The sequence below is a fragment of the Oncorhynchus tshawytscha genome, linkage group LG31 (assembly GCF_018296145.1).
Source record: "Oncorhynchus tshawytscha isolate Ot180627B linkage group LG31, Otsh_v2.0, whole genome shotgun sequence".
NCBI lineage: Eukaryota > Metazoa > Chordata > Actinopteri > Salmoniformes > Salmonidae > Oncorhynchus > Oncorhynchus tshawytscha.
In genome coordinates this window covers 35,297,287-35,322,286 of record NC_056459.1, presented here as the reverse complement: position 1 = coordinate 35,322,286, position 25,000 = coordinate 35,297,287, and the positions used below count along the sequence as shown (strand labels likewise).

General features: G+C 40.8%; 1 protein-coding gene across 2 annotated transcripts in view; it reads left to right on the top strand.

Moving 5' to 3' along the window:
• Positions 1-25,000, top strand: part of LOC112267218 (uncharacterized protein KIAA1522 homolog) — an 89,247-nt gene that overhangs the window by 7,890 nt on the left and 56,357 nt on the right. Inside the window, exon 1 of one of the 2 annotated variants that reach the window (XM_042310162.1) lies at positions 18,073-18,650. The exons of the other annotated variant lie outside the window; for it this stretch is intronic. Coding sequence (XP_042166096.1) covers positions 18,440-18,650 — 211 coding nt within the window. The 5' untranslated portion in view covers positions 18,073-18,439. Of the gene's footprint in view, positions 1-18,072; positions 18,651-25,000 lie in introns of those variants that run through there. 2 annotated transcript variants of the gene reach the window in all.

Here is a 25,000-nt window from a genome sequence, read left to right as displayed (position 1 = left end):
AAGTTAGTGTTCTCAGTGCCCAGCTGGTCTGGAGAACACACAGTACATCTCTGCTACAGATAAATAAACTCCTCCCCCTTTGTCTTGTCTTCTAGAGTTGTGTTCCTGTAACATAGTGATGATCATGTGGGGTGGCAGGGTAGCCTAGTGGTTAGAGCATTGGACTAGTAACCGGAAGGTTGCAAGTTCAAACCCCCGAGCTGACAAGGTACAAATCTGTCGTTCTGCCCCTGAACAGGCAGTTAACCCACTGTTCCTAGACTGTCATTGAAGATAAGAATTTGTTCTTAACTTGCCTTGTTAAATAAAGGTACAATAATAAATAGCCTTTGCCGTGAAATGCTTCACTTACAGGCCCTTATCCAACAGCGCAGTTCAAGAAGAGAGTCCAAGTAAAATAAAAAGTAATAATAAAAAGATACACAATAAGAATAAAAATAATGAGGCTATATACAGGGGGTAACGAGTCAATATGGAGGCCATATACAGGGGGTACCGGTACAGAGTCAATGTGGAGGCTATATACAGGGGGTACCGGTACAGAGGCTATATACAGGGGGCACCGGTACAGAGTCAATGTGGAGGCTATATACAGGGGTACCGGTACAGAGTCAATGTGGAGGCTATATACAGGGGGTGTGTACAGAGTCAATGTGGAGGCTATATACAGGGGGTACCAGTACAGAGTCAATGTGGAGGCTATATACAGGGGGTACCGGTACAGAGTCAATGTGGGGTATTACAGGGGGGTACAGAGTCAATGTGGAGGCTATATACCGGTACAGAGTCAGGGTATTACAGGGGGCACGGTACAGAGTCAATGTGGAGGCTATGTACAGGGTGTTATGGTACAGAGTCAAGGTGGAGGCTATATACAGGGTATTACGGTACAGACTCAATGTGGAGGCTATATACAGAGGGTGTTATACAGGGGTACAGACTCAATGTGGAGGCTATATACAGGGGGCACTGGTACCGAGTCTTTGTGAGGGGGTACAGGTTAGTTGAGGTGGGGGTGAATTGACTATGCATAGATAATAAACAGTGAGTAGCAGCAGTGTACTAAAGGGAGGGGGGGTCAATGTAAATGGTCCGATGGTGATTTTATTAATGGTTCGGCAGTCTTATGGCTCGGGGGTAGAAGCTGTAGAGGAGCCTTTTGGTCCTAGCTTTGGCGCTCCGGTACCACTTGCCGTGCGGTAGCAGAGAGAACAGTCTACAACCTGGGTGACTGGAGTCTCTGACAAATCTTTAGGCTTTCCTCTGACACCGCCTGTTATATAGCTCTTGAATGGCAGGAAGCTTGGACCCAGTGATGTGCAGTTCCCTACGCAATACTCTCTGTAGCGCCTTACGGTCAGAGCAGTTGTCATACCAGGTGGTGATGCTCTCGATGGTGCAGCTGTAGAACCTTTTGAGGATCTGGGGACCCATGCCAAATCTTTTCCGTCTCCTGAGGGGGACAAGGTTTTGTCGTGCCCTCTTCAAATCAAATCAAATCAAATTTATTTATATAGCCCTTCGTACATCAGCTGATATCTCAAGGTGCTGTACAGAAACCCAGCCTAAAATCCCAAACAGCAAGCAATGCAGGTGTAGAAGCACGGTGGCTAGGAAAAACTCCCTAGAAAGGCCAGAACCTAGGAAGAAACCTAGAGAGGAACCAGGCTATGTGGGGTGGCCAGTCCTCTTCTGGCTGTGCCGGGTGGAGATTATAACAGAACATGGCCAAGATGTTCAAATGTTCATAAATGACCAGCATGGTCGAATAATAATAAGGCAGAACAGTTGAAACTGGAGCAGCAGCACAGTCAGGTGGAAGTTGAAACTGGAGCAGCAGCATGGCCAGGTGGACTGGGGACAGCAAGGAGTCATCATGTCAGGTAGTCCTGGGGCATGGTCCTAGGGCTCAGGTCAGTTGAAACTGGAACAGCAGCATGGCCAGGTGGACTGGGGACAGCAAGGAGTCATCATGTCAGGTAGTCCTGGAGCTCAGGTCCTAGGGCTCAGGTCCTCCGAGAGAGAGAAAGAAAGAGAGAAGGAGAGAATTAGAGAACGCACACTCAGATTCACACAGGACACCGAATAGGACAGGAGAAGTACTCCAGATATAACAAACTGACCCCAGCCCCCTGACACATAAACTACTGCAGCATAAATACTGGAGGCTGAGACAGGAGGGGTCAGAAGACACTGTGGCCCCATCCGAGGTCACCCCCAGACAGGGCCAAACAGGAAGGATATAACCCCACCCACTTTGCCAAAGCACAGCCCCCACACCACTAGAGGGATATCTTCAACCACCAACTTACCATCCTGAGACAAGGCTGAGTATAGCCCACAAAGATCTCCGCCACGGCACAACCCAAGGGGGGGGCGCCAACCCAGACAGGATGACCACAACAGTGAATCAACCCACTCAGGTGACGCACCCCCTCCAGGGACGGCATGAGAGAGCCCCAGTAAGCCAGTGACCCAGCCCCTGTAATAGGGTTAGAGGCAAAGAATCCCAGTGGAAAGAGGGGAACCGGCCAGGCAGAGACAGCAAGGCTTCATGACTTTCTTGGTATGTTTGGACCATGATAGATCGTTGGTGCCTTGGACACCAAGGAACTTGAATCTCTGGACCCGCTTCACTACAGCCCCATCGATGTTAATGTGGGCCTGTTCGGCCTGCCTTTTCCAGTAGGCCACGATCAGCTCCTTTGTCTTGCTCACATTGATGGAGAGATTGTTGTCCTGGCACCACACTGCCAGTTCTCTGTCCTACTCCCTTACAGGCCATCTCATCGTTGTCGGTGATCAGGCCTTCCACTGTTGTGTCGTTTAGAGAGGAGAGAATACCTAGGAACACGAAGCCTTATTCAGAGAGGAGAGATTACATAGAAACACAAAGCTTTATTCAGAAGGGAGAGACTCAGAGAGGGAATGATCTTCAAATACATTTTTAATTAGATCACTACCCACACACATTCATGCGTGGACGTGCACACACACACAAACACACACACACACACACACACACACACACACACACACAACACACACACACACACACACACACACACACACACACACACACACACACACACACACACACACACACACACACACACACACACATCCCTGAATAGCAAAGACACTCTCCCTTTTGATTTTTTAACACCCCCTCTCTCTCTTTCATTCAGAGATAGTTATCACTGTCCCATCTCTCTCTCTTTCATTCAGAGATAGTTATCACTGTCCCCCTCTCTCTCTTTCATTCGGAGATAGTTATCACTGTCCCATCTCTCTCTCTTTCATTCAGAGATAGTTATCACTGTCCCCCCTCTCTCTTTCATTCAGAGATAGTTATCACTGTCCCATCTCTCTCTCTTTCATTCAGAGATAGTTATCACTGTCCCATCTCTCTCTCTTTCATTCAGAGATAGTTATCACTGTCCCATCTCTCTCTTTCATTCAGAGATAGTTATCACTGTCTCCCTCTCTCTCTTTCATTCAGAGATAGTTATCACTGTCCCCCTCTCTCTCTTTCATTCAGAGATAGTTATCACTGTCCCATCTCTCTCTTTTTCATTCAGAGATAGTTATTTCACTGTCCCATCTCTCTAGTTATCCGAGAGATAGAGAGATATAGAGGAGACAGTGGACTTCATTCAGAGATAGTTATCACTGTCCCATCTCTCTCTCTCTTTCATTCAGAGATAGTTTATCACTAGTTATCCGAGAGATAGAGAGATATAGAGGAGACAGTGGACTTCATTCAGAGATAGTTATCACTGTCCCATCTCTCTCTCTCTTTCATTCAGAGATAGTTATCACTGTCCCATCTCTCTCTCTTTCATTCAGAGATAGTTATCACTGTCCCATCTCTCTCTTTTTCATTCAGAGATAGTTATCACTGCCCCCCTCTCTCTCTTTCACTCAGAGCCAAATAGTTATCACTCCCAAATAATTATAACTAAACATTGACTAACTCCTACATAGTGACTTGCTCCTCCATACGGACTAACTCCTCCATAGTGACTAACTCCTCCACAGTGACCAACTCCACCATAGTGACTAACTCCTCCATAGTGACTAACTCCACCACAGTGACTAACTCCTCCATAGTGACTAACTCCACCATAGTGACTAACTCACCCATAGTTTGGGAGAGCCTTTCTTTATAACAATGTGCGTGCATTTGTTTTGTGGTATTTACTTTTATATATATATAAATGGGGGTTATTTTAATTTTATTTTTTCAATGTAGCCCCCTCTAAACCACCTACTGTCTGACCAATGTAGCCCCCACCTACTGGCCCACTGGCAGGGTGACTTTGTGGTGAGATCATTTTTTTTCTCAATCCCTGGTATTCACTGTTTCTGGATAGAGCAGGTTTTTAGTTGTTCAACCTCAGCTCTCTCTCAGCTGCTGTCAGGCACATCTGTGTGGCCTGGTGTGTGTGTGCACGTGTGTGCACGCTTGTAAATGCAACTCTATTTTTGTGTCTGCACGTGTGCGTCTGTGTGTTTATGATATCTTGGGGTCAAGGGACACTCTGTGTTGAATAATGAGTGTGTATGGGAATAGACCTTTCCTAGACTAGGTACTATAAAGAGTAGGTGGATGAGCAAGAGAGATAGAGGGAACAGGAAAGAAAAATAAACGTATGGAGGTCACCGTGAGAGAACACCGTGGAGAGAGAAGAGGTCACCGTGGAGACAGAAGAGGTCACCGTGGAGAGAGAAGAGGTCACCGTGGAGAGAGAAGAGGTCACCGTGGAGAGAGAAGAGGTCACCGTGGAGAGAGAAGAGGTCACCGTGGAGAGAAAAGAGGTCACCGTGGAAAGAGAAGAGGTCACCGTGGAAAGAGAAGAGGTCACCGTGGAAAGAGAAGAGGACACCGTGGAGAGAGAAGAGGTCACCGTGGAAAGAGAAGAGGTCACCGTGGAAAGAGAAGAGGTCACCGTGGAAAGAGAAGGGGTCACCGTGGAAAGAGAAGAGGTCACCATGGAAAGAGAAGAGGTCACCGTGGAAAGAGAAGAGGTCACCGGGGAAAGAGAAGAGGTCACCGTGGAGAGAGAAGAGGTCACCGTGGAAAGAGAAGAGGTCACCGTGGAAAGAGAAGAGGTCACCGTGGAAAGAGAAGGGGTCACTGTGGAAAGAGAAGAGGTCACCGTGGATGGAGAAGAGGTCACCGTGGAAAGAGAAGGGGCCACAATGGAAAGATAAAACGTCACCGTGGAAAGAGAAGAGGTCACCGTGGAAAGAGAAGAGGTCACCGTGGAAAGAGAAGAGGTCACCGTGGAAAGAGAAGAGGTCACCGTGGAAAGAGAAGAGGTCACCGTGGATGGAGAAGAGGTCACCGTGGATAGAGAAGGGGCCACAATGGAAAGATAAAACGTCACAGTGGAAAGAGAAGAGGTCACCGTGGAGAGAGAAGAGGTCACCTTGGACGGAGAAGAGGTCACCGTGGACGGAGAAGAGGTCACCGTGGAGAGAGAAGAGGTCACCGTGGAGAGAGAAGAGGTCACAGTGGACTGAGAAGAGGTCACTGTGGAAAGAGAAGGGGCCACAATGTAAAGAGAACAGGTCACCGTAGAGAGAGAAGAGGTCACCGTGGAAAGAGAAGAGGTCACCGTGGAAAGAGAAGAGGTCACCGTGGGAAAGAGAAGAGGTCACCGTGGAGAGAGAAGAGGTCACCGTGGATGGGAAAGAGAAGAGGTCACCGTGGAAAGAGAAGAGGTCACCGTGGAAAGAGAAGGGGTCACCGTGGAAAGAGAAGAGGTCACCGTGGATGGAGAAGAGGTCACCGTGGAAAGAGAAGGGGCCACAATGGAAAGATAAAACGTCACAGTGGAAAGAGAAGAGGTCACCGTGGAAAGAGAAGAGGTCACCGTGGAAAGAGAAGAGGTCACCGTGGAAAGAGAAGAGGTCACCGTGGAAAGAGTAAAAGAGGTCACCGTGGATGGAGAAGAGGTCACCGTGAATCACCAGAGAAAGAAGGGCCACAATGGAAAGATAAAACGTCACAGTGGAAAGAGAAGAGATCACCGTGGAGAGAGAAGAGGTCACCTTGGACGGAGAAGAGGTCACCGTGGAGAGAGAAGAGGTCACCGTGGAGAGAGAAGAGGTCACAGTGGACTGAGAAGAGGTCACTGTGGAAAGAGAAGGGGCCACAATGTAAAGAGAACAGGTCACCGTAGAGAGAGAAGAGGTCACCGTGGAAAGAGAAGAGGTCACCGTGGAAAGAGATCACCATTGAGAAAGAAGAGGTCACCGTGGAGAGAGAAGAGGTCACCGTGGAAAGAGAACAGTTCACCGTGGAGAGAGAAGAGGTCACCGTGGAAAGAGAACAGGTCACCGTGGAAAGAGAAGAGGTCACCATGGAAAGAGAAGAGGTCACCGTGGAAGAGAAGAGGTCACCGTGGAAGAGAAGAGGTCACCGTGGAAAGAGAACAGGTCACCGTGGAGAGAGAAGAGGTCACTGTGGAAAGAGAAGAGGTCACCGTGGAAAGAGAAGAGGTCACCGTGGAAAGAGAAGAGGTCACCATGGAAAGAGAAGAGGTCACCGTGGAGAGAGAAGAGGTCACCGTGGAGAGAGAAGAGGTCACCGTGGAAAGAGAACAGGTCACCGTAGAGAGAGAAGAGGTCACCGTGGAAAGAGAAGGGGCCACAATGGAAAGATAAAACGTCACAGTGGAAAGAGAAGAGTTTGAATGTTTAATGAAGTGAAAGGTTCAAATGCTCTCACTGCACAGTATACCCATACCATTCAATCACTCTAACACACGTGCAGACGAACACACACACACACACACACACACACACCAGGTAATAAAGAAGCAGGGTGTGATGTCACAAAGGGCACCGGTGACACGGAATGCTGCTTCAGACAGGTCACGTTTCGTTCAGCTACAAGACATGCAGACACTTGCTATAGAGAAAGTGATGTTGTCCCAAACCTTATTGACATTGAATACAGTATGTTGTCCCCAACCTTATTAACACAGAATACAGTATGTTGTCCTCAACCTTATTAATGCTGAATACAGTATGTTGTCCCCAACCTTACTAACACAGAATACAGTATGTTGTCCCAAACCTTACTAACACAGAATACAGTATTATGTCCCAAACCTTATTGACATTGAATACAGTATGTTGTCCCAAACCTTATTGACATTGAATACAGTATGTTGTCCCAAACTTTACTAACACAGAATACAGTATGTTGTCCCCAACCTTATTGACATTGAATACAGTATGTTGTCCCAAACCTTACTAACACAGAATACAGTATGTTGTCCCCAACCTTATTAACACAGAATACAGTATGTTGTCCCCAACCTTATTAACACAGAATACAGTATGTTGTCCCCAACCTTATTAACACAGAATACAGTATGTTGTCCCCAACCTTATTAACACAGAATACAGTATGTTGTCCCAAACCTTATTGACATTGAATACAGTATGTTGTCCCAAACCATTACTAACACAGAATACAGTATGTTGTCCCAAACCTTACTAACACAGAATACAGTATGTTGTCCCCAACCTTATTAACACAGAATACAGTATGTTGTCCCCAACCTTATTAACACAGAATACAGTATGTTGTCCCCAACCTTATTGACATTGAATACAGTATGTTGTCCCCAACCTTACTAACACAGAATACAGTATGTTGTCCCAAACCTTACTAACACAGAATACAGTATGTTGTCCCAAACCTTATTGACGCTGAATACAGTATGTTGTCCCAAACCTTATTAACACAGAATACAGTATGTTGTCCCCAACCTTATTGACATTGAATACAGTATGTTGTCCCAAACCTTACTAACACAGAATACAGTATGTTGTCCCCAACCTTATTGACATTGAATACAGTATGTTGTCCCAAACCTCACTAACACAGAATACAGTATGTTGTCCCCAACCTTATTGACACAGAATACAGTATGTTGTCCCCAACCTTATTAACACAGAATACAGTATGTTGTCCCCAACCTTATTAACACAGAATACAGTATGTTGTCCCAAACCTTATTAACACAGAATACAGTATGCTGTCCCAAACCTTATTAACACAGAATACAGTATGTTGTCCCCAACCTTATTAACACAGAATACAGTATGTTGTCCCCAACCTTATTAACACAGAATACAGTATGTTGTCCCAACCTTATTGACATTGAATACAGTATGTTGTCCCCAACCTTACTAACACAGAATACAGTATGTTGTCCCCAACCTTATTAACACAGAATACAGTATGTTGTCCCCAACCTTATTGACAAGGAATACAGTATGTTGTCCCCAACCATATTGACATTGAATACAGTATGTTGTCCCCAACCTTATTAACACAGAATACAGTATGTTGTCCCCAACCTTACTAACACAGAATACAGTATGTTGTCCCCAACCTTATTGATGCTGAATACAGTATGTTGTCCCAAACCTTATTAACACAGAATACAGTATGTTGTCCCCAACCTTATTAACACAGAATACAGTATGTTGTCCCCAAACCTTACTAACACAGAATACAGTATGTTGTCCCCAACCTTATTGATGCTGAATACAGTATGTTGTCCCAAACCTTACTAACACAGAATACAGTATGTTGCCAATAGTCTAGTGGTTGATGTGTCACACTTTGGCTTTCACTTAGTCTGATTTCAGTTGGTCTTATTTCAGTTGGTCTGATTTCAGTTGGTCTTATTTCAGTTGGTCTGAATTCAGTTTTTCTCAAACAAGCTTGTCATCAATTCTAAGGTTTAACTCTCTTGACACACATCTAAACACACACACAACCTCCTGTGGAAACCATATATACTGTGGGGCAAAAAGGTATTTAGTCAGCCACCAATTGTGCAAGTTCCCCCACTTAAAAAGATAAGAGAGGCCTGTAATTTTCATCATAGGTACACTTCAACTATGACAGACAAAATGAGAAAAAAAATCCAGAAAATCACATTGTAGGATTTTTAATGAATTTATTTGCAAATTATGGTGGAAAATAAGTATTTGGTCAATAACAAAATATTTTTCCACCGGCACAGGTTTCAAACATTGACAAATAACGATTAAATATTCACTTAGTTTTTGCAAATCTTCCTCTGATTTGTCATCCAAAGGGTCCCAGCTACAACATGTAGTGTTGTTTTGTTAGATAAAATCCTTCTTTATATCCCAAAAAGTCAGTTTTGTTAGCTCCGTTGATTTGAGTAATCCACTTGTTTAACATGCAATGAAAGGAATTTGAAAATCCACCCATAAGCTTTTGTTTCAACAAGTCAAAATGTATTTCTCTTTACTCCTCAGATACCCTAAAATGTAATCAAACTATAACATTTCTTACGGAAAGAAGTATGTTCAATAGGAAACCTATTTTAGCAGGTGTATAATTTCCAAGACTGTGTCCTTCTGCTAAAACTGATATTTCCTATTTGTTTTTGAAGTTACAAGCCTGAAACCTTGAACATAGACTGCTGTCACCCTGTGGAAGCCATAGGAATTGCATCCAGGGAGCTAATTTTCAATATGACCTTTCTCTTGCCTTTCTAAGAGGATGGTCTCTCTCTCAAAAAAAAATTCTGGTTAGTTTTTCTTTGGATTTTCCCCTACCATATCTATTGTGTTATTGTCTCCTACATTATTTTAACATTCTACAAACTTCAAAGTGTTGTCTTTCCAATGGTACCACTTATATGCATATCCTGGCTTCAGGGCCTGAGCAACAGGCAGTTTACTTTGGGCACGTCATTCAGACAGGAAGTGGAGAAGAAAGGGGCTTAGCCCTAAGAAGATGTATTGCAACCAGGCTGGATGAAAACTACATAGACCATGATCCTTTGCAAGCTACTGACACATTCACCATGATCCTTAGCTATTTTGTGGTTACATTCAGCCCCATTGAGCAATTTGGCTCGATTCAAATACATCTGGCTTCATGCGCTATCGCGAGTTTTCTATAAGGAAGATGTGGATGATGTCATCACCATCTACTGGTTTTAATGTCTATGAAACACACACACACACACACACACAACTAATCTAGGGGCCAGGGAGATGGAATGTGTGTGTGTGTGTGTGTGTGTGTGTGTGTGTGTGTGTGTGTGTGTGTGTGTGTGTGTGTGTGTGTGATGGCAAGACTGCATAACTCAGAAATTGTCTTACAGATATGTCCTCAGAACACTGTAAAGGTCAGTGTTCCTGGCTGAAACAATCAGTTCTGCTTGTGACCTCAGTTAACCACTAGGTGGGAGTGTTGGGTAGGTTATCTCAGGCCTAGACAAGAGCCACACCCACACACACAGAAGGAGAGGTATACTTCCTAATCCTGTCCTGAGGCAATGCCCCACTGATGGTTACCCTGACAACACCTTTCCCTGGTGACTGCTGCATACCTTGACGACTAGTCTACATTCTACACACACTCTCACGCACATAAACATGATGCCATAATGCCACATTCACACACACACACACACACACACACACACACACACACACACACACACACACACACACACACACACACACACACACACACACACACACACACACACACACAATCTATTTTATGGGAGTATCTGGGGCATGTCTGACATGTTGTTTTGCTGACGTATGGAGCCATAAACCAGACTGTTAGAATACCACTGTCACTCTCTCTTTCTCTCTCTTTCTCTCTCCTATTCTCTTTCTCTCTCTTTCTAACTCTTTCTCTCTCTTTCTCTAGCTTTCGGCTCTCTTTCTCTCTCATATTCTCTCTTTCTCTAGCTTTCTAACTCTTTCTCTCTCCTCTCTCTTTCTCTCTCTTTCTCTAGCTTTCGGCTCTCTTTCTCTCTCCTATTCTCTCTCTCTCTCTTTCTCTCTCCTATTCTCTCTTTCTAACTCTTTCTCTCTCTTTCTCTCTTTCTCTCTCTTTCTCTCTCTTTCTCTCTCTTTCTCTCCCGTCACGTTGCTTGCCAGATCAGTTACTTGATCAGGAAAACCTCCTGGCTCTAATTGTGCTCCATCTAACAGTCAGTGTAACGGGAGTGGTTGTTATGTTAGCATCCTAATGGACAGCCTCACTCTGTGGGATCCGTTTATACAGGATCCATTACCATTAACAGTAGTGTACAGGACTCTCCTCTCTCTCGATGATGTTCTCTCTTCTCTCCTCTCACTCTTCTCTCTCTTCTCTCTCTTCTCTCTCTCTTCATCTCTATCTCCCTCTTCTCCTTGCTCTCTTCTCTCTTCTCCCTTCTGTCTTCTCTCTCTCCTCTCTCTCGATGATGTTCTCTCTTCTCTCCTCTCACTCTTCTCTCCTCTCTCTCGATGATGTTCTCTCCTCTCACTCTTCTCTCCTCTCTCTCGATGACGTTCTCTCTTCTCTCCTCTCACTCTTCTCTCCCTCTCGTTTTCTCTCTTCTCTCCTCTCACTCTTCTCTCCTCTCTCTCTTCTCTCTTCTCTCCTCTCCTCTTCTCTCCTCTCTCTCTTCTCTCTTCTCTCCTCTCAAAAAACTGTTCTCTCCTCTCTCTCTTCTCTCTTCTCTCCTCTCACTCTTCTCTCCCTCTCTTTTCTCTCCTCTCTCTCTTCTAATCCTCTCTCTTCTCTCCTCTCACTCTTCTCTCCTCTCTCTCTTCTCTCTCTCTCTCTCTTCTTCTTCTCTCCTCTCACTCTTCTCTCCTCTCTCTCTTCTCTCTTCTCTCCTCTCACTCTTCTCTCCTCTCTCTCTTCTCTCTTCTCTCCTCTCACTCTTCTCTCCTCTCTCTCTTCTCTCTTCTCTCTCCTCTCACTCTTCTCTCCTCTCTCTTCTCTCTTCTCTCCTCTCACTCTTCTCTCCTCTCTCTCTTTCTCTTCTCTCCTCTCACTCTTCTCTCCTCTCTCTCTTCTCTCTTCTCTCCTCTCACTCTTCTCTCCTCTCTCTCTTCTCTCTTCTCTCCTCTCACTCTTCTCTCCTCTCTCTCGATGACGTTCTCTCTTCTCTCCTCTCACTCTTCTCTTAATAGGGTATTAGTTTAATAGTTTAATAGTTTAATAGAGTATTAGTTTAATAGAGTATTAGTTTAATAGAGTATTAGTTTAATAGAGTATTAGTTTAATAGAGTATTAGTTTAATAGAGTATTAGTTTAATAGAGTATTAGTTTAATAGAGTATTAGTTTAATAGAGTATTAGTTTAATAGAGTATTAGTTTAATAGAGTATTAGTTTAATAGTTTAATAGGTAATTAGTTTAATAGTTTAATAGTTTAATAGTTTAATATGGTAATAGTTTAATAGTTTAATAGGGTAATAGTTTAATAGTTTAATAGTTTAATAGGGTAATAGTTTAATAGTTTAATAGGGTAATAGTTTAATAGTTTAATAGGGTAATAGTGTAATAGTTTAATAGTTTAATAGTTTAATAGTTTAATAGGGTAATAGTTTAATAGTTTAATAGTTTAATAGTTTATGGTAATAGTTTAATAGTTTAATATGGTAATAGTTTAATAGTTTAATATGGTAATAGTTTAATAGTTTAATATGGTAATAGTTTAATAGTTTAATATGGTAATAGTTTAATAGTTTAATATGGTAATAGTTTAATAGTTTAATATGGTAATAGTTTAATAGTTTAATAGTTTAATAGTTTATTAGTTTAATAGTTTAATAGTTTAATAGTTTAATATGGTAATAGTTTAATAGTTTATTAGTTTAATAGTTTAATAGTTTAATAGTTTAATATGGTAATAGTTTAATATGGTAATAGTTTAATAGTTTAATATGGTAATAGTTTAATAGTTTAATATGGTAATAGTTAAATAGAGAATTAGTTTAATATGGTAATAGTTTAATAGTTTAATAGTTTAATAGTTTAATATGGTAATAGTTTAATAGTTTAATAGTTTAATAGTTTAATATGGTATTAGTTTAATAGTTTAATAGTTTAATGCGGTAATAGTTTAATAGTTTAATAGTTTAATATGGTATTAGTTTAATAGTTTAATAGTTTAATGCGGTAATAGTTTAATAGTTTAATAGTTTAATAGTTTAATATGGTAATAGTTTAATAGTTTAATAGTTTAATATGGTAATAGTTTAATAGGGTAATAGTTTAATAGGGTAATAGTTTAATAGGGTAATAGTTTAATAGTTTAATATGGTAATAGTTTAATAGGGTAATAGTTTAATAGTTTAATAGGGTAATAGTTTAATAGTTTAATATGGTAATAGTTTAATAGTTTAATATGGTAATAGTTAAATAGAGAATTAGTTTAATATGGTAATAGTTTAATAGTTTAATAGTTTAATGCGGTAATAGTTTAATAGTTTATTAGTTTAATATGGTAATAGTTTAATAGTTTAATAGTTTAATAGTTTAATATGGTATTAGTTTAATAGTTTAATAGTTTAATAGTTTAATATGGTAATAGTTTAATAGTTTAATAGTTTAATAGTTTAATAGTTTAATATGGTAATAGTTTAATAGTTTAATAGTTTAATATGGTATTAGTTTAATAGTTTAATAGTTTAATGCGGTAATAGTTTAATAGTTTAATAGTTTAATATGGTATTAGTTTAATAGTTTAATAGTTTAATATGGTAATAGTTTAATAGTTTAATAGTTTAATATGGTAATAGTTTAATAGTTTAATAGTTTAATATGGTAATAGTTTAATAGGGTAATAGTTTAATAGTTTAATAGTTTATTAGTGTAATAGTTTAATATGGTAATAGTTTAATAGAGTATTAGTTTAATAGAGTATTAGTTTAATAGGGTATTAGTTTAATAGTTTATTAGTTTAATAGAGTAATAGTTTAATAGAGTATTAGTTTAATAGTTTAAGAGTTTATTAGTTTAATAGTTTAATATGGTAATAGTTTAATAGGGTAATAGTTTAATAGTTTCATAGTTTAATAGGGTAATAGTTTAATAGTTTCATAGTTTAATAGAGTATTAGTTTAATAGTTTCATAGTTTAATAGAGTATTAGTTTAATAGTTTCATAGTTTAATAGAGTATTAGTTTAATAGAGTATTAGTTTAATAGTTTTATAGTTTAATAGAGTATTAGTTTAATAGAGTATTAGTTTAATAGATAGTTTAATAGGGTATTAGTTTAATAGTTTAATAGTATTAGTTTAATATTAGTTTAATAGAGTATTAGTTTTAATTAGTTTAATAGAGTATTAGTTTAATATTAGTGTATTAGTTTAATAGAGTATTAGTTTAATAGAGTATTAGTTTAATAGAGTATTAGTTTAATAGAGTATTAGTTTAAGTTTAGAGTATTAGTTTAATAGAGTATTAGTTTTAGTTTAATAGAGTATTAGTTTAATAGAGTATTAGTTTAATAGAGTATTAGTTTGAATAGAGTATTAGTTTAATAATATATTAGTTTAATAGAGTATTAGTTTAATAGAGTAGTTTAATAGGTATTAGTTTAATAGAGTATTAGTTTAATAGAGTATTAGTTTAATAGAGTATTAGTTTAATAGAGTATTAGTTTAATAGAGTATTAGTTTAATAGAGTATTAGTTTAATAGAGTATTAGTTTAATAGAGTATTAGTTTAATAGAGTATTAGTTTAATAGAGTATTAGTTTAATAGAGTATTAGTTTAATAGTTTAATAGAGTATTAGTTTAATAGAGTATTAGTTTAATAGAGTATTAGTTTAATAGAGTATTAGTTTAATAGTTTAATAGAGTATTAGTTTAATAGAGTATTAGTTTAATAGTATTAGTTTAATAGTTTAATAGAGTATTAGTTTAATAGAGTATTAGTTTAATAGAGTATTAGTTTAATAGAGTATTAGTTTAATAGAGTATTAGTTTAATAGAGTATTAGTTTAATAGAGTATTAGTTTAATAGAGTATTAGTTTAATAATAGTTTAATAGTTTAATTAGTTTAATAGAGTATTAGTTTAATAGTTTAATATAGTATTAGTTTAATAGAGTATTAGTTTAATAGTTTAAGTATTAGTTTAATAGAGTATTAGTTTAATAGTTTAATATAGTATTAGTTTAATAGTATTAGTTTAATAGGGTATTAGTTTAATAGAGTATTAGTTTAATAGAGTATTAGTTTAATAGAGTATTAGTTTAATAGAGTATTAGTTTAATAGAGTATTAGTTTAATAGAGTATTAGTTTAATAGAGTATTAGTTTAATAGAGTATTAGTTTAATAGGGTAATAGTTTAATAGAGTATTAGTTTAATAGAGTATTAGTTTAATAGAGTATTAGTTTAATAGAGTATTAGTTTAATAGAGTATTAGTTTAATAGAGTATTAGTTTAATAGTTTAAAATAGTATTAGTTTAATAGATTATTAGTTTAATAGGGTAATAGTATTAGTTTAATAGAGTATTAGTTTAATAGTTTAATAGAGTATTAGTTTAATAGAGTATTAGTTTAATAGAGTATTAGTTTAATAGAGTATTAGTTTAATAGTTTATTAGTTTAATAGTTTATTAGTTTAATAGGGTATTAGTTTAATAGAGTATTAGTTTAATAGAGTATTAGTTTAATAGTTTAATATGGTAATAGTTTAATAGTTTAATAGTTTAATAGAGTATTAGTTTAATAGAGTATTAGTTTAATAGAGTATTAGTTTAATAGAGTATTAGTTTAATAGTTTAATATGGTAATAGTTTAATAGTTTAATAGTTTAATAGGTATTAGTTTAATAGAGTATTAGTTTTAATATGGTAATAGTTTAATAGTTTAATAGAGTATTAGTTTAATAGTTTAATAGTTTAATAGTATTAGTTTAATAGAGTATTAGTTTAATAGAGTATTAGTTTAATAGAGTATTAGTTTAATAGAGTATTAGTTTAATAGAGTATTAGTTTAATAGAGTATTAGTTTAATAGAGTATTAGTTTAATAGAGTATTAGTTTAATAGAGTATTAGTTTAATAGAGTATTAGTTTAATAGGGTATTAGTTTAATAGAGTATTAGTTTAATAGTTTATGGTATTAGTTTAATAGAGTATTAGTTTCATAGTTTAATAGGTTAATAGTTTTATAATGTAATAGGGTAACAGTTGAATAGGGTAAAAAGGTCATGTGTTTGTGTCTTCCCTTTATCAGAGTCTGTGTTGACAGGAGATGTTCGTCATGTTTGTTGTATATTCTAGTTTGACAGACACACAACCTGCTCTGGGTGTTGTTGTGTACAGCTTGACAGACAGATGAGATGTTCTGGTCAGAGTAAACACTGGAGTAGTTTTTGGATCCTCTCTTCAGAGAATAGAGAGCAAATAAAATAATTACGATAGATGAAAACATCCAGAAAACAGACAGAAGAGGTGGAGAGAGTCCACACACAGAGAGAAAAGGACTAAACTGTGTCAGAGACATAAACAAAGAGATGGGAGGGAGGGAGAGAGAGAGAGAGAGAGAGAGAGAGAGAGAGAGAGAGAGAGACAGACAGACAGACAGACAGACAGACAGACAGACAGACAGACAGACAGACAGACAGACAGACAGACAGACAGACAGACAGACAGACAGACAGACAGACAGACAGACAGACAGACAGACAGACAGACAGACAGACAGACAGACAGACAGAGAGACAGACAGACAGACAGACAGACAGAGAGAGAGAGAGCAGAGAGAGAGAGAGAGCAACAGAGAGATTGAGAGAGCAACAGAGAGAGATTGAGAGAGCAACAGAGAGAGAGAGAGCAACAGAGAGAGATTGAGAGAGCAACAGAGAGAGATTGAGAGAGCAACAGAGAGAGATAGAGAAAGAGAGAGAGAGAGACAGAGAGAGTGGGAGGGGCAGAGACAGAGAGAGTGGGAGGGGCAGAGACAGAGAGAGTGGGAGGGGCAGAGACAGAGAGAGTGGGAGGGGCACACACAGACAGGCTTGCTGAGTGGAACTGTACGGTCACTGCTGCTGCCGCTGGTTGTATTGGACTGAGAGAACGTGTAAGCAGCTTAGTTGTGTGACAGGCGTAGTACTGGCCGGAGCGATGAGGTTGTGAGGGTAGGTGTGTGGGGGTTCTCAGGCTGGAACTGTGTCAGTGTGTCAGTGTGTAGCTGGAGCTGTGTCAGTGTGTAGCTGGAACTGTGTCAGTGTGTCAGTGTGTAGCTGGAACTGTGTCAGTGTGTTATTGTGTAGCTGGAGCTGTGTCAGTGTGTCAGTGTGTAGCTGGAGCTGTGTCAGTGTGTAGCTGGAGCTGTGTCAGTGTGTAGCTGGAACTGTGTCAGTGTGTTATTGTGTAGCTGGAACTATGTCAGTGTGTTGGTGTGTAGCTGGAGCTGTGTCAGTGTGCTGTGTAGCTGGAGCTGTGTCAGTGTGTAGCTGGAACTGTGTCAGTGTGTAGCTGGAACTGTGTCAGTGTGTAGCTGGAACTGTGTCAGTGTGTTGGTGTGTAGCTGGAACTGTGTCAGTGTGTTGGTGTGTAGCTGGAACTGTGTCAGTGTGTAGCTGGAACTGTGTCAGTGTGTTATTGTGTAGCTGGAACTGTGTCAGTGTGTAGCTGGAGCTGTGTCAGTGTGTAGCTGGAACTGTGTCAGTGTGTCAGTGTGTAGCTGGAACTGTGTCAGTGTGTTATTGTGTAGCTGGAACTGTGTCAGTGTGTCAGTGTGTAGCTGGAACTGTGTCAGTGTGTTATTGTGTAGCTGGAACTGTGTCAGTGTGTAGCTGGAACTGTGTCAGTGTGTAGCTGGAGCTGTGTCAGTAGCTGGAGCTGTGTCAGTGTGTTGGTGTGCAGCTGGAACTGTGTCAGTGTGTAGCTGGAGCTGTGTCAGTGTGTTATTGTGTAGCTGGATCTGTGTCAGTGTGTAGCTGGATCTGTGTCAGTGTGTAGCTGGAGCTGTGTCAGTGTGTTGGTGTGTAGCTGGAACTGTGTCAGTGTGTTGGTGTGTAGCTGGAGCTGTGTCAGTGTGTTATTGTGTAGCTGGAACTGTGTCAGTGTGTAGCTGGAGCTGTGTCAGTGTGTTGGTGTGCAGCTGGAACTGTGTCAGTGTGTAGCTGGAGCTGTGTCAGTGTGTTATTGTGTAGCTGGAGCTGTGTCAGTGTGTTGGTGTGTAGCTGGAGCTGTGTCAGTGTGTTGGTGTGTAGCTGGAGCTGTGTCAGTGTGTAGCTGGAGCTGTGTCAGTGTGTAGCTGGAGCTGTGGGAATGTGTGTTTGTTTACTAGGGTGACGTGGAGTGTGAGTGTATGAGTGAGTCTCTAGCCAGATTTAGAGCAACACGAATGTGTATTTAGCGAAAACAGGGAAGGCATGACAGAGCATGAGATTGAGTGTATGAGTGAGTTTTTCCAGTAGTGTGTGTATGCTAAACTGTTTGTGACTGTGTGTGAGTTTCAGGACCAGGGGGTGTGTGACTTTCAGGACCAGGGGGGTGTGAGCTTTTGAAGAGGGACTATCCAGATGTTGCCTTTTGGGACACCTCCTTCACCTGGACTCTAGACCCCATGTAGGGGGGGTGAGGATTACCCCGGATTCCTTCACCATGGGGAACAGCGTCCACAAGAACAAGAAGAGGGTCCCTGAAGCCCGCAACGGACCCTCTTCACACCTCAACCCTGACCCCCGCTCAGGCTCTAAACTTGGCCCTAACCCCAGCCCCCGCTCAGGCTCTAAACTTGGCCCTGACCCCAGCCCCCGCTCAGGGAATACCAAATCCTTCTGGCACTTTGGGCGGGTGGATAAACTCAAAACAGGTAGGATCAGAGCTGGACGATCAATGGGAATGTTTTTGGGGGATTGAATTGAACTTCAGAAGTCTGTGATGTCAGCAGCATGATGTCATCTGTCTTCTAGATCTTCCTGGAGATGGTTCTGTATTCCAAAGTGTAAATGGTCATTATCTCTGGTTGTAGTAGCAGAAGTTACTGACGTTGATGTGGTGTTTCTCATTCAGACAGATGAACACTGTTCTGTTACCTCATGCAGACAGATGGACTGTTCTGGTGGGGGCAGACAATGACTGTTCTGGGCTGGAACAATATGTGGGGTTTCTCAGCAGACAGATTACTGACTGTTGATGTGACTGTTCTGTTTCTCATTCAGACAGATGATGACTGTTCTGGTGGGCTGTTTCTCATTCAGACAGATGAATCAGACTGTTCTGGTGGGCTGTTTCTCATGCAGACAGATGAATCAGACTGTTCTGGTGGGCTGTTTAACATGCAGACAGATGAATCAGACTGTTCTGGTGGGCTGTTTCTCATGCAGACAGATGACTGTTCTGGTGGGCTGTTTAACATTCAGACAGATGAATCGGACTGTTCTGGTGGGCTGTTTCTCATGCAGACAGATGAATCGGACTGTTCTGGTGGGCTGTTTCTCATTCAGACAGATGAATCGGACTGTTCTGGTGGGCTGTTTAACATTCAGACAGATGATGGCTGTTTAACATTCAGACAGATTCGGACTGTTCTGGTGGGCTGTTTTCAGACTGTTCTGGTGGGCTGTTTAACATGCAGACTTCACTGTTCTGGTGGGCTGTTTAACATGAGACTTCACTGTTCACAGATGCACTCTGTGTTTTAGTTCTTTATGTCACATGTGAGGGTGTGTGTAAGTGTGTGTGTGTGTCAGACTGTTCTGTGGGCTCTTTCTCATTCAGACAGATGTGAGTGTGTGTGTGCAGACAGATGTGTGTGGTGGGGTTTAACATGGACAGATTTACTGTTCTGGGCTGTTTAACATAGCCTAGGTGTGTCTATGTGGTTTAACATGTGGAAAACTCTGGGCTCTTTCTCATTCAGAAATATGGCCCTGTGCTGATAAGTTTAATGTGAACACTCTGAACACTCTTTCCCTATAGTTAAACCCCAAGTACATTCACCTTCCACAACACTGCACTTTTCACAACCTTTCCGTTGAACCAGACAACATTTCCGTTCTGATTCTGTTATCTGAACACATGTACAGATGTGGGAACTTAATTTGATCACTATTTTGTTGCTGAGAATTAAATTCAAGCTTGTAGTGTATTCAAAGTTTTAAAAAGTTTCTAAAGTTTAAAAAACAAATTCCCTTAACAAAAACTGCATCGACCCCTACAAAAAAAATACATTCATTTTACAATTCACGTAATAATTCACATTTCCTTCTGCTGCAAAGACTATTTTCCAGCTGCAGCAAATTGGCTCAAATTAAGATCCTACATCTGCATATAGGAGAGTCTCTCTACATGTGGAATGAATCCATGTATTTTAAGACCCAATGTTTTCCTGGAATGTTCTTACAATATTCAACCTCTGATGGAATGTCTTGTCTGTTGATCCAGGATGCTGATGGTTTCCATGGTAATAAATCAACTTTTTTTTTAACCATATAAGGCTATCTTCTGTATACCACCCTTACCTTGTCACAACACAACCGATTAGCTCAAATGCATTGAAAGAAAGACATTCCAAAAGCCAAGAGTGTGCAATGCTGTCATCAAAAGGCAAAGGTTGGCTACTTTGAAGAATCTCAAATGTAAAATATAGTTTGATTTGTTTAACACCTTTTTTTGGTTACTACATGATTCCATATGTGTTATTTCATAGTTTTGATGTCTTCACTTTTATTCTACAATGTAGAAAATAGTAAATAAAAGAATGAAAAACCCCTGAATGAGTAGCTGTGTCCAAACTATTGACTGGTACTGTACATATTACTCTGTTTACCCATAATACTCATGTCATCTTGCCTGTAGGCCAACACAGTCTTGTAAAGTTAAGCCAGGTGTCACCATTATGGTACATTGGATCATTTAATCAACACATCGTGATCCCACATTTCTTCCATTTTCTATCTAGAGTACTGTCAGCACAGTTGATGAGTACCTTATCCTATGAGTATCTTATCTTCTGAGTATCTTATCTTGTATCTTATGAGCATCTTATCTTGTGAGTATCTTATCTTATGAGTATCTTATCTTGTATCTTATGAGCATCTTATCTTGTGAGTATCTTATCTTGTATCTTATGAGTATCTTATCTTGTGAGTATCATATCTTGTATCTTATGAGTATCTTATGAGTATATTATCCTATGAGTATCTTATCTTATGAGTACCTTATCTTATGAGTATATTATCTTGTGAGTATCTTATCTTATGAGTATATTATCTTATGAGTATCTTATCTTGTATCTTATGAGTATCTTATCCTATAAGTATCTTATGAGTATCTTATCCTATGAGTATCTTATGAGTATATTATCCTATGAGTATCTTATCTTATGAGTATATTATCTTATGAGTATCTTATCTTATGAGTATCTTACCTCTACTTACCTCTTCCACAGTCCTGTGTTTTTATGGGGCTGGAGTCCTGACGTCCTGTCCTGTGTCTTTATCGACCTAGAGTCCTGGCATCCTGTCCTGTGTCTTTATGGACCTAGAGTCCTGGCATCCTGTCCTGTGTCTTTATGGACCTAGAGTGCTGGCATCTTGTCCTCTGTCTTTATGGACCTAGAGTGCTGGCATCCTGTCCTGTGTCTTTATGGACCTAGAGTGCTAGCATCCTGTCCTGTGTCTTTATGGACCTAGAGTGCTGACATCCTGTCCTGTGACTTTATGGACCTAGAGTGCTGACATCCTGTCCTGTGTCTTTATGGACCTAGAGTCCTGACATCCTGTCCTGTGACTTTATGGACCTAGAGTGCTGACATCCTGTCCTGTGTCTTTATGGACCTAGAGTCCTGGCATCCTGTCCTGTGTCTTTATGGACCTAGAGTGCTGACATCCTGTCCTGTGACTTTATGGACCTAGAGTGCTGACATCCTGTCCTGTGTCTTTATGGACCTAGAGTGCTGACATCCTGTCCTGTGACTTTATGGACCTAGAGTGCTAGCATCCTGTCCTGTGTCTTTATGGACCTAGAGTGCTGACATCCTGTCCTGTGACTTTATGGACCTAGAGTGCTGACATCCTGTCCTGTGTCTTTATGGACCTAGAGTCCTGGCATCCTGTCCTGTGTCTTTATGGACCTAGAGTGCTGACATCCTGTCCTGTGACTTTATGGACCTAGAGTGCTGACATCCTGTCCTGTGTCTTTATGGACCTAGAGTGCTGACATCCTGTCCTGTGACTTTATGGACCTAGAGTGCTAGCATCCTGTCCTGTGTCTTTATGGACCTAGAGTGCTGACATCCTGTCCTGTGACTTTATGGACCTAGAGTGCTGACATCCTGTCCTGTGTCTTTATGGACCTAGAGTCCTGGCATCCTGTCCTGTGACTTTATGGACCTAGAGTGCTAGCATCCTGTCCTGTGTCTTTATGGACCTAGAGTGCTGACATCCTGTCCTGTGACTTTATGGACCTAGAGTGCTGACATCCTGTCCTGTGTCTTTATGGACCTAGAGTCCTGGCATCCTGTCCTGTGACTTTATGGACCTAGAGTGCTAGCATCCTGTCCTGTGTCTTTATGGACCTAGAGTGCTGACATCCTGTCCTGTGACTTTATGGACCTAGAGTGCTGACATCCTGTCCTGTGTCTTTATGGACCTAGAGTCCTGGCATCCTGTCCTGTGTCTTTATGGACCTAGAGTGCTGACATCCTGTCCTGTGACTTTATGGACCTAGAGTGCTGACATCCTGTCCTGTGTCTTTATGGACCTAGAGTCCTGGCATCCTGTCCTGTGTCTAACACTGTGTTGTTTAAATAGATTTGATTAAAGAGGAGAAGCTTTGTTTACGATGGAGACTTTGTTCATTGGCTGTGGCTAAAAGGATTTTATTTTGGGAGAGAAAATGTGCTTATTATGGTTTTAGTTAAGTTTCACAACAGTTTCACAATGGTACTCGATGCAGTTGGCTACACACACACACACACACACACACACACACACACACACACACACACACACACACACACACACACACACACACACACACACACACACACACACACACACACACACACACACACACACACACACACACACACACACACACACACACACACACACACACACACACACACTCTTGATGATCCTCCCAGTGCTTCCAGGTGCTTTTTTTTAGCAAACTAGTCACCTTTTTGGACGAGATGTGTCCCATCATGTCTGATGAAAACTAAAACACTACATTGCACAGTAAGAACCTCATACCAACGGGTCAAGCGTGGTGGTGGTAGTGTGATGGTTTGGGGTCAGCGTGGTGGTGGTAGTGTGATGGTTTGGGGTCAGCGTGGTGGTGGTAGTGTGATGGTTTGGGGTCAGCGTGGTGGTGGTAGTGTGATGGTTTGGGGTCAGCGTGGTGGTGGTAGTGTGATGGTTTGGGGTCAGCGTGGTGGTGGTAGTGTGATGGTTTGGGGTCAAGCGTGGTGGTGGTAGTGTGATGGTTTGGGGTCAGCGTGGTGGTGGTAGTGTGATGGTTTGGGGTCAAGCGTGGTGGTGGTAGTGTGATGGTTTGGGGTCAGCGTGGTGGTGGTAGTGTGATGGTTTGGGGTCAGCGTGGTGGTGGTAGTGTGATGGTTTGGGGTCCAGCATGGTGGTGGTAGTGTGATGGTTTGGGGTCAGCGTGGTGGTGGTAGTGTGATGGTTTGGGGTCCAGCGTGGTGGTGGTAGTGTGATGGTTTGGGGTCCAGCATGGTGGTGGTAGTGTGATGGTTTGGAGATGCTTTGCTGCCTCAGGACCTGGACAACTTGCGTTAATAGAAGGAACCATGAATTCTGCTCTGTATCAGAGAATTCTACAGGAGGATGTCAGGCCATCCGTCTGTGAGCTGAAGCACAGCTGGGTCATGCAGCAAGACAATGATCCAAAACACACAATCAAGTCTACATTAATTAAAATGGCTAAAAAGCAAGACATTTGGAATGGCCTAGTCAATGTCCAGACCTAATCCCAATTGAGATGCTGTGGCAGGACTTGAAATGAGTAGTTCATGCTTGAAAACCCACAAATGTCACTGAGTTACAGCAATTCTGCATGGAAGAGGGGGCCAGAATTCCTCCACAGTGACGTGAGAGACTGATCAACAACTACAGGAAGTGTTTGGTTGGAGTCATTGCAGCTAAAGGTAGACTGATCAACAACTACAGGAAGTGGTTGGTTGGAGTCATTGCAGCTAAAGGTGGACTGATCAACAACTACAGGAAGTGGTTGGTTGGAGTCATTGCAGCTAAAGGTGGACTTATCAACAACTACAGGAAGTGGTTGGTTGGAGTCATTGCAGCTAAAGGTGGACTGATCAACAACTACAGGAAGTGGTTGGTTGGAGTCATTGCAGCTAAAGGTGGACTGATCAACAACTACAGGAAGTGGTTGGTTGGAGTCATTGCAGCTAAAGGTGGACTGATCAACTACAGGAAGTGGTTGGTTGGAGTCATTGCAGCTAAAGGTGGACTGATCAACTACAGGAAGTGGTTGGTTGGAGTCATTGCAGCTAAAGGTGGACCGATCAACAACTACAGGAAGTGGTTGGTTGGAGTCATTGCAGCTAAAGGTGGACTGATCAACTACAGGAAGTGGATAGTTGGAGTCATTGCAGCTAATGGTGGCACAATCACTTATTGAGTGTAAGGGGGCAATTACTTTTTAACACAGGGGAATTGGGTGTTGTATAACTTAGTTTATGAAATGAATGAAATAAGTAATTGTTGTGATATTTGTTTACACAGGTTCCCTTTATCTAATAGTAGGTTTTGGTTGAAGTATTGATACCATCAAATCAAAATGTATTTGTCACATGTGCCGAATAAAACAAGTATAGACTTTAGCGTGAAATGCTTCACTTACAGGCCCTTAACCAACAGCGCACTTCAAGAAGAGAAAATATTTACCAAGTAGACTAAAATAAAAAGTAATAATAAAAAGTAACACAATAAGAATAACAATAATGAGGCTCCATACAGGGGGTACCGGTACATAGTCAATGTGGAGGCTATATACAGGGGGTACCAGTACAGAGTCAATGTGGAGGCTATATACAGGGGGTACCGGTACAGAGTCAATGTGGAGGCTATATACAGGGGGTACCAGTACAGAGTCAATGTGGAGGCTATATACAGGGGTACTGGTACAGAGTCAATGTGGAGGCTATATACAGGGTGTTACGGTACAGAGTCA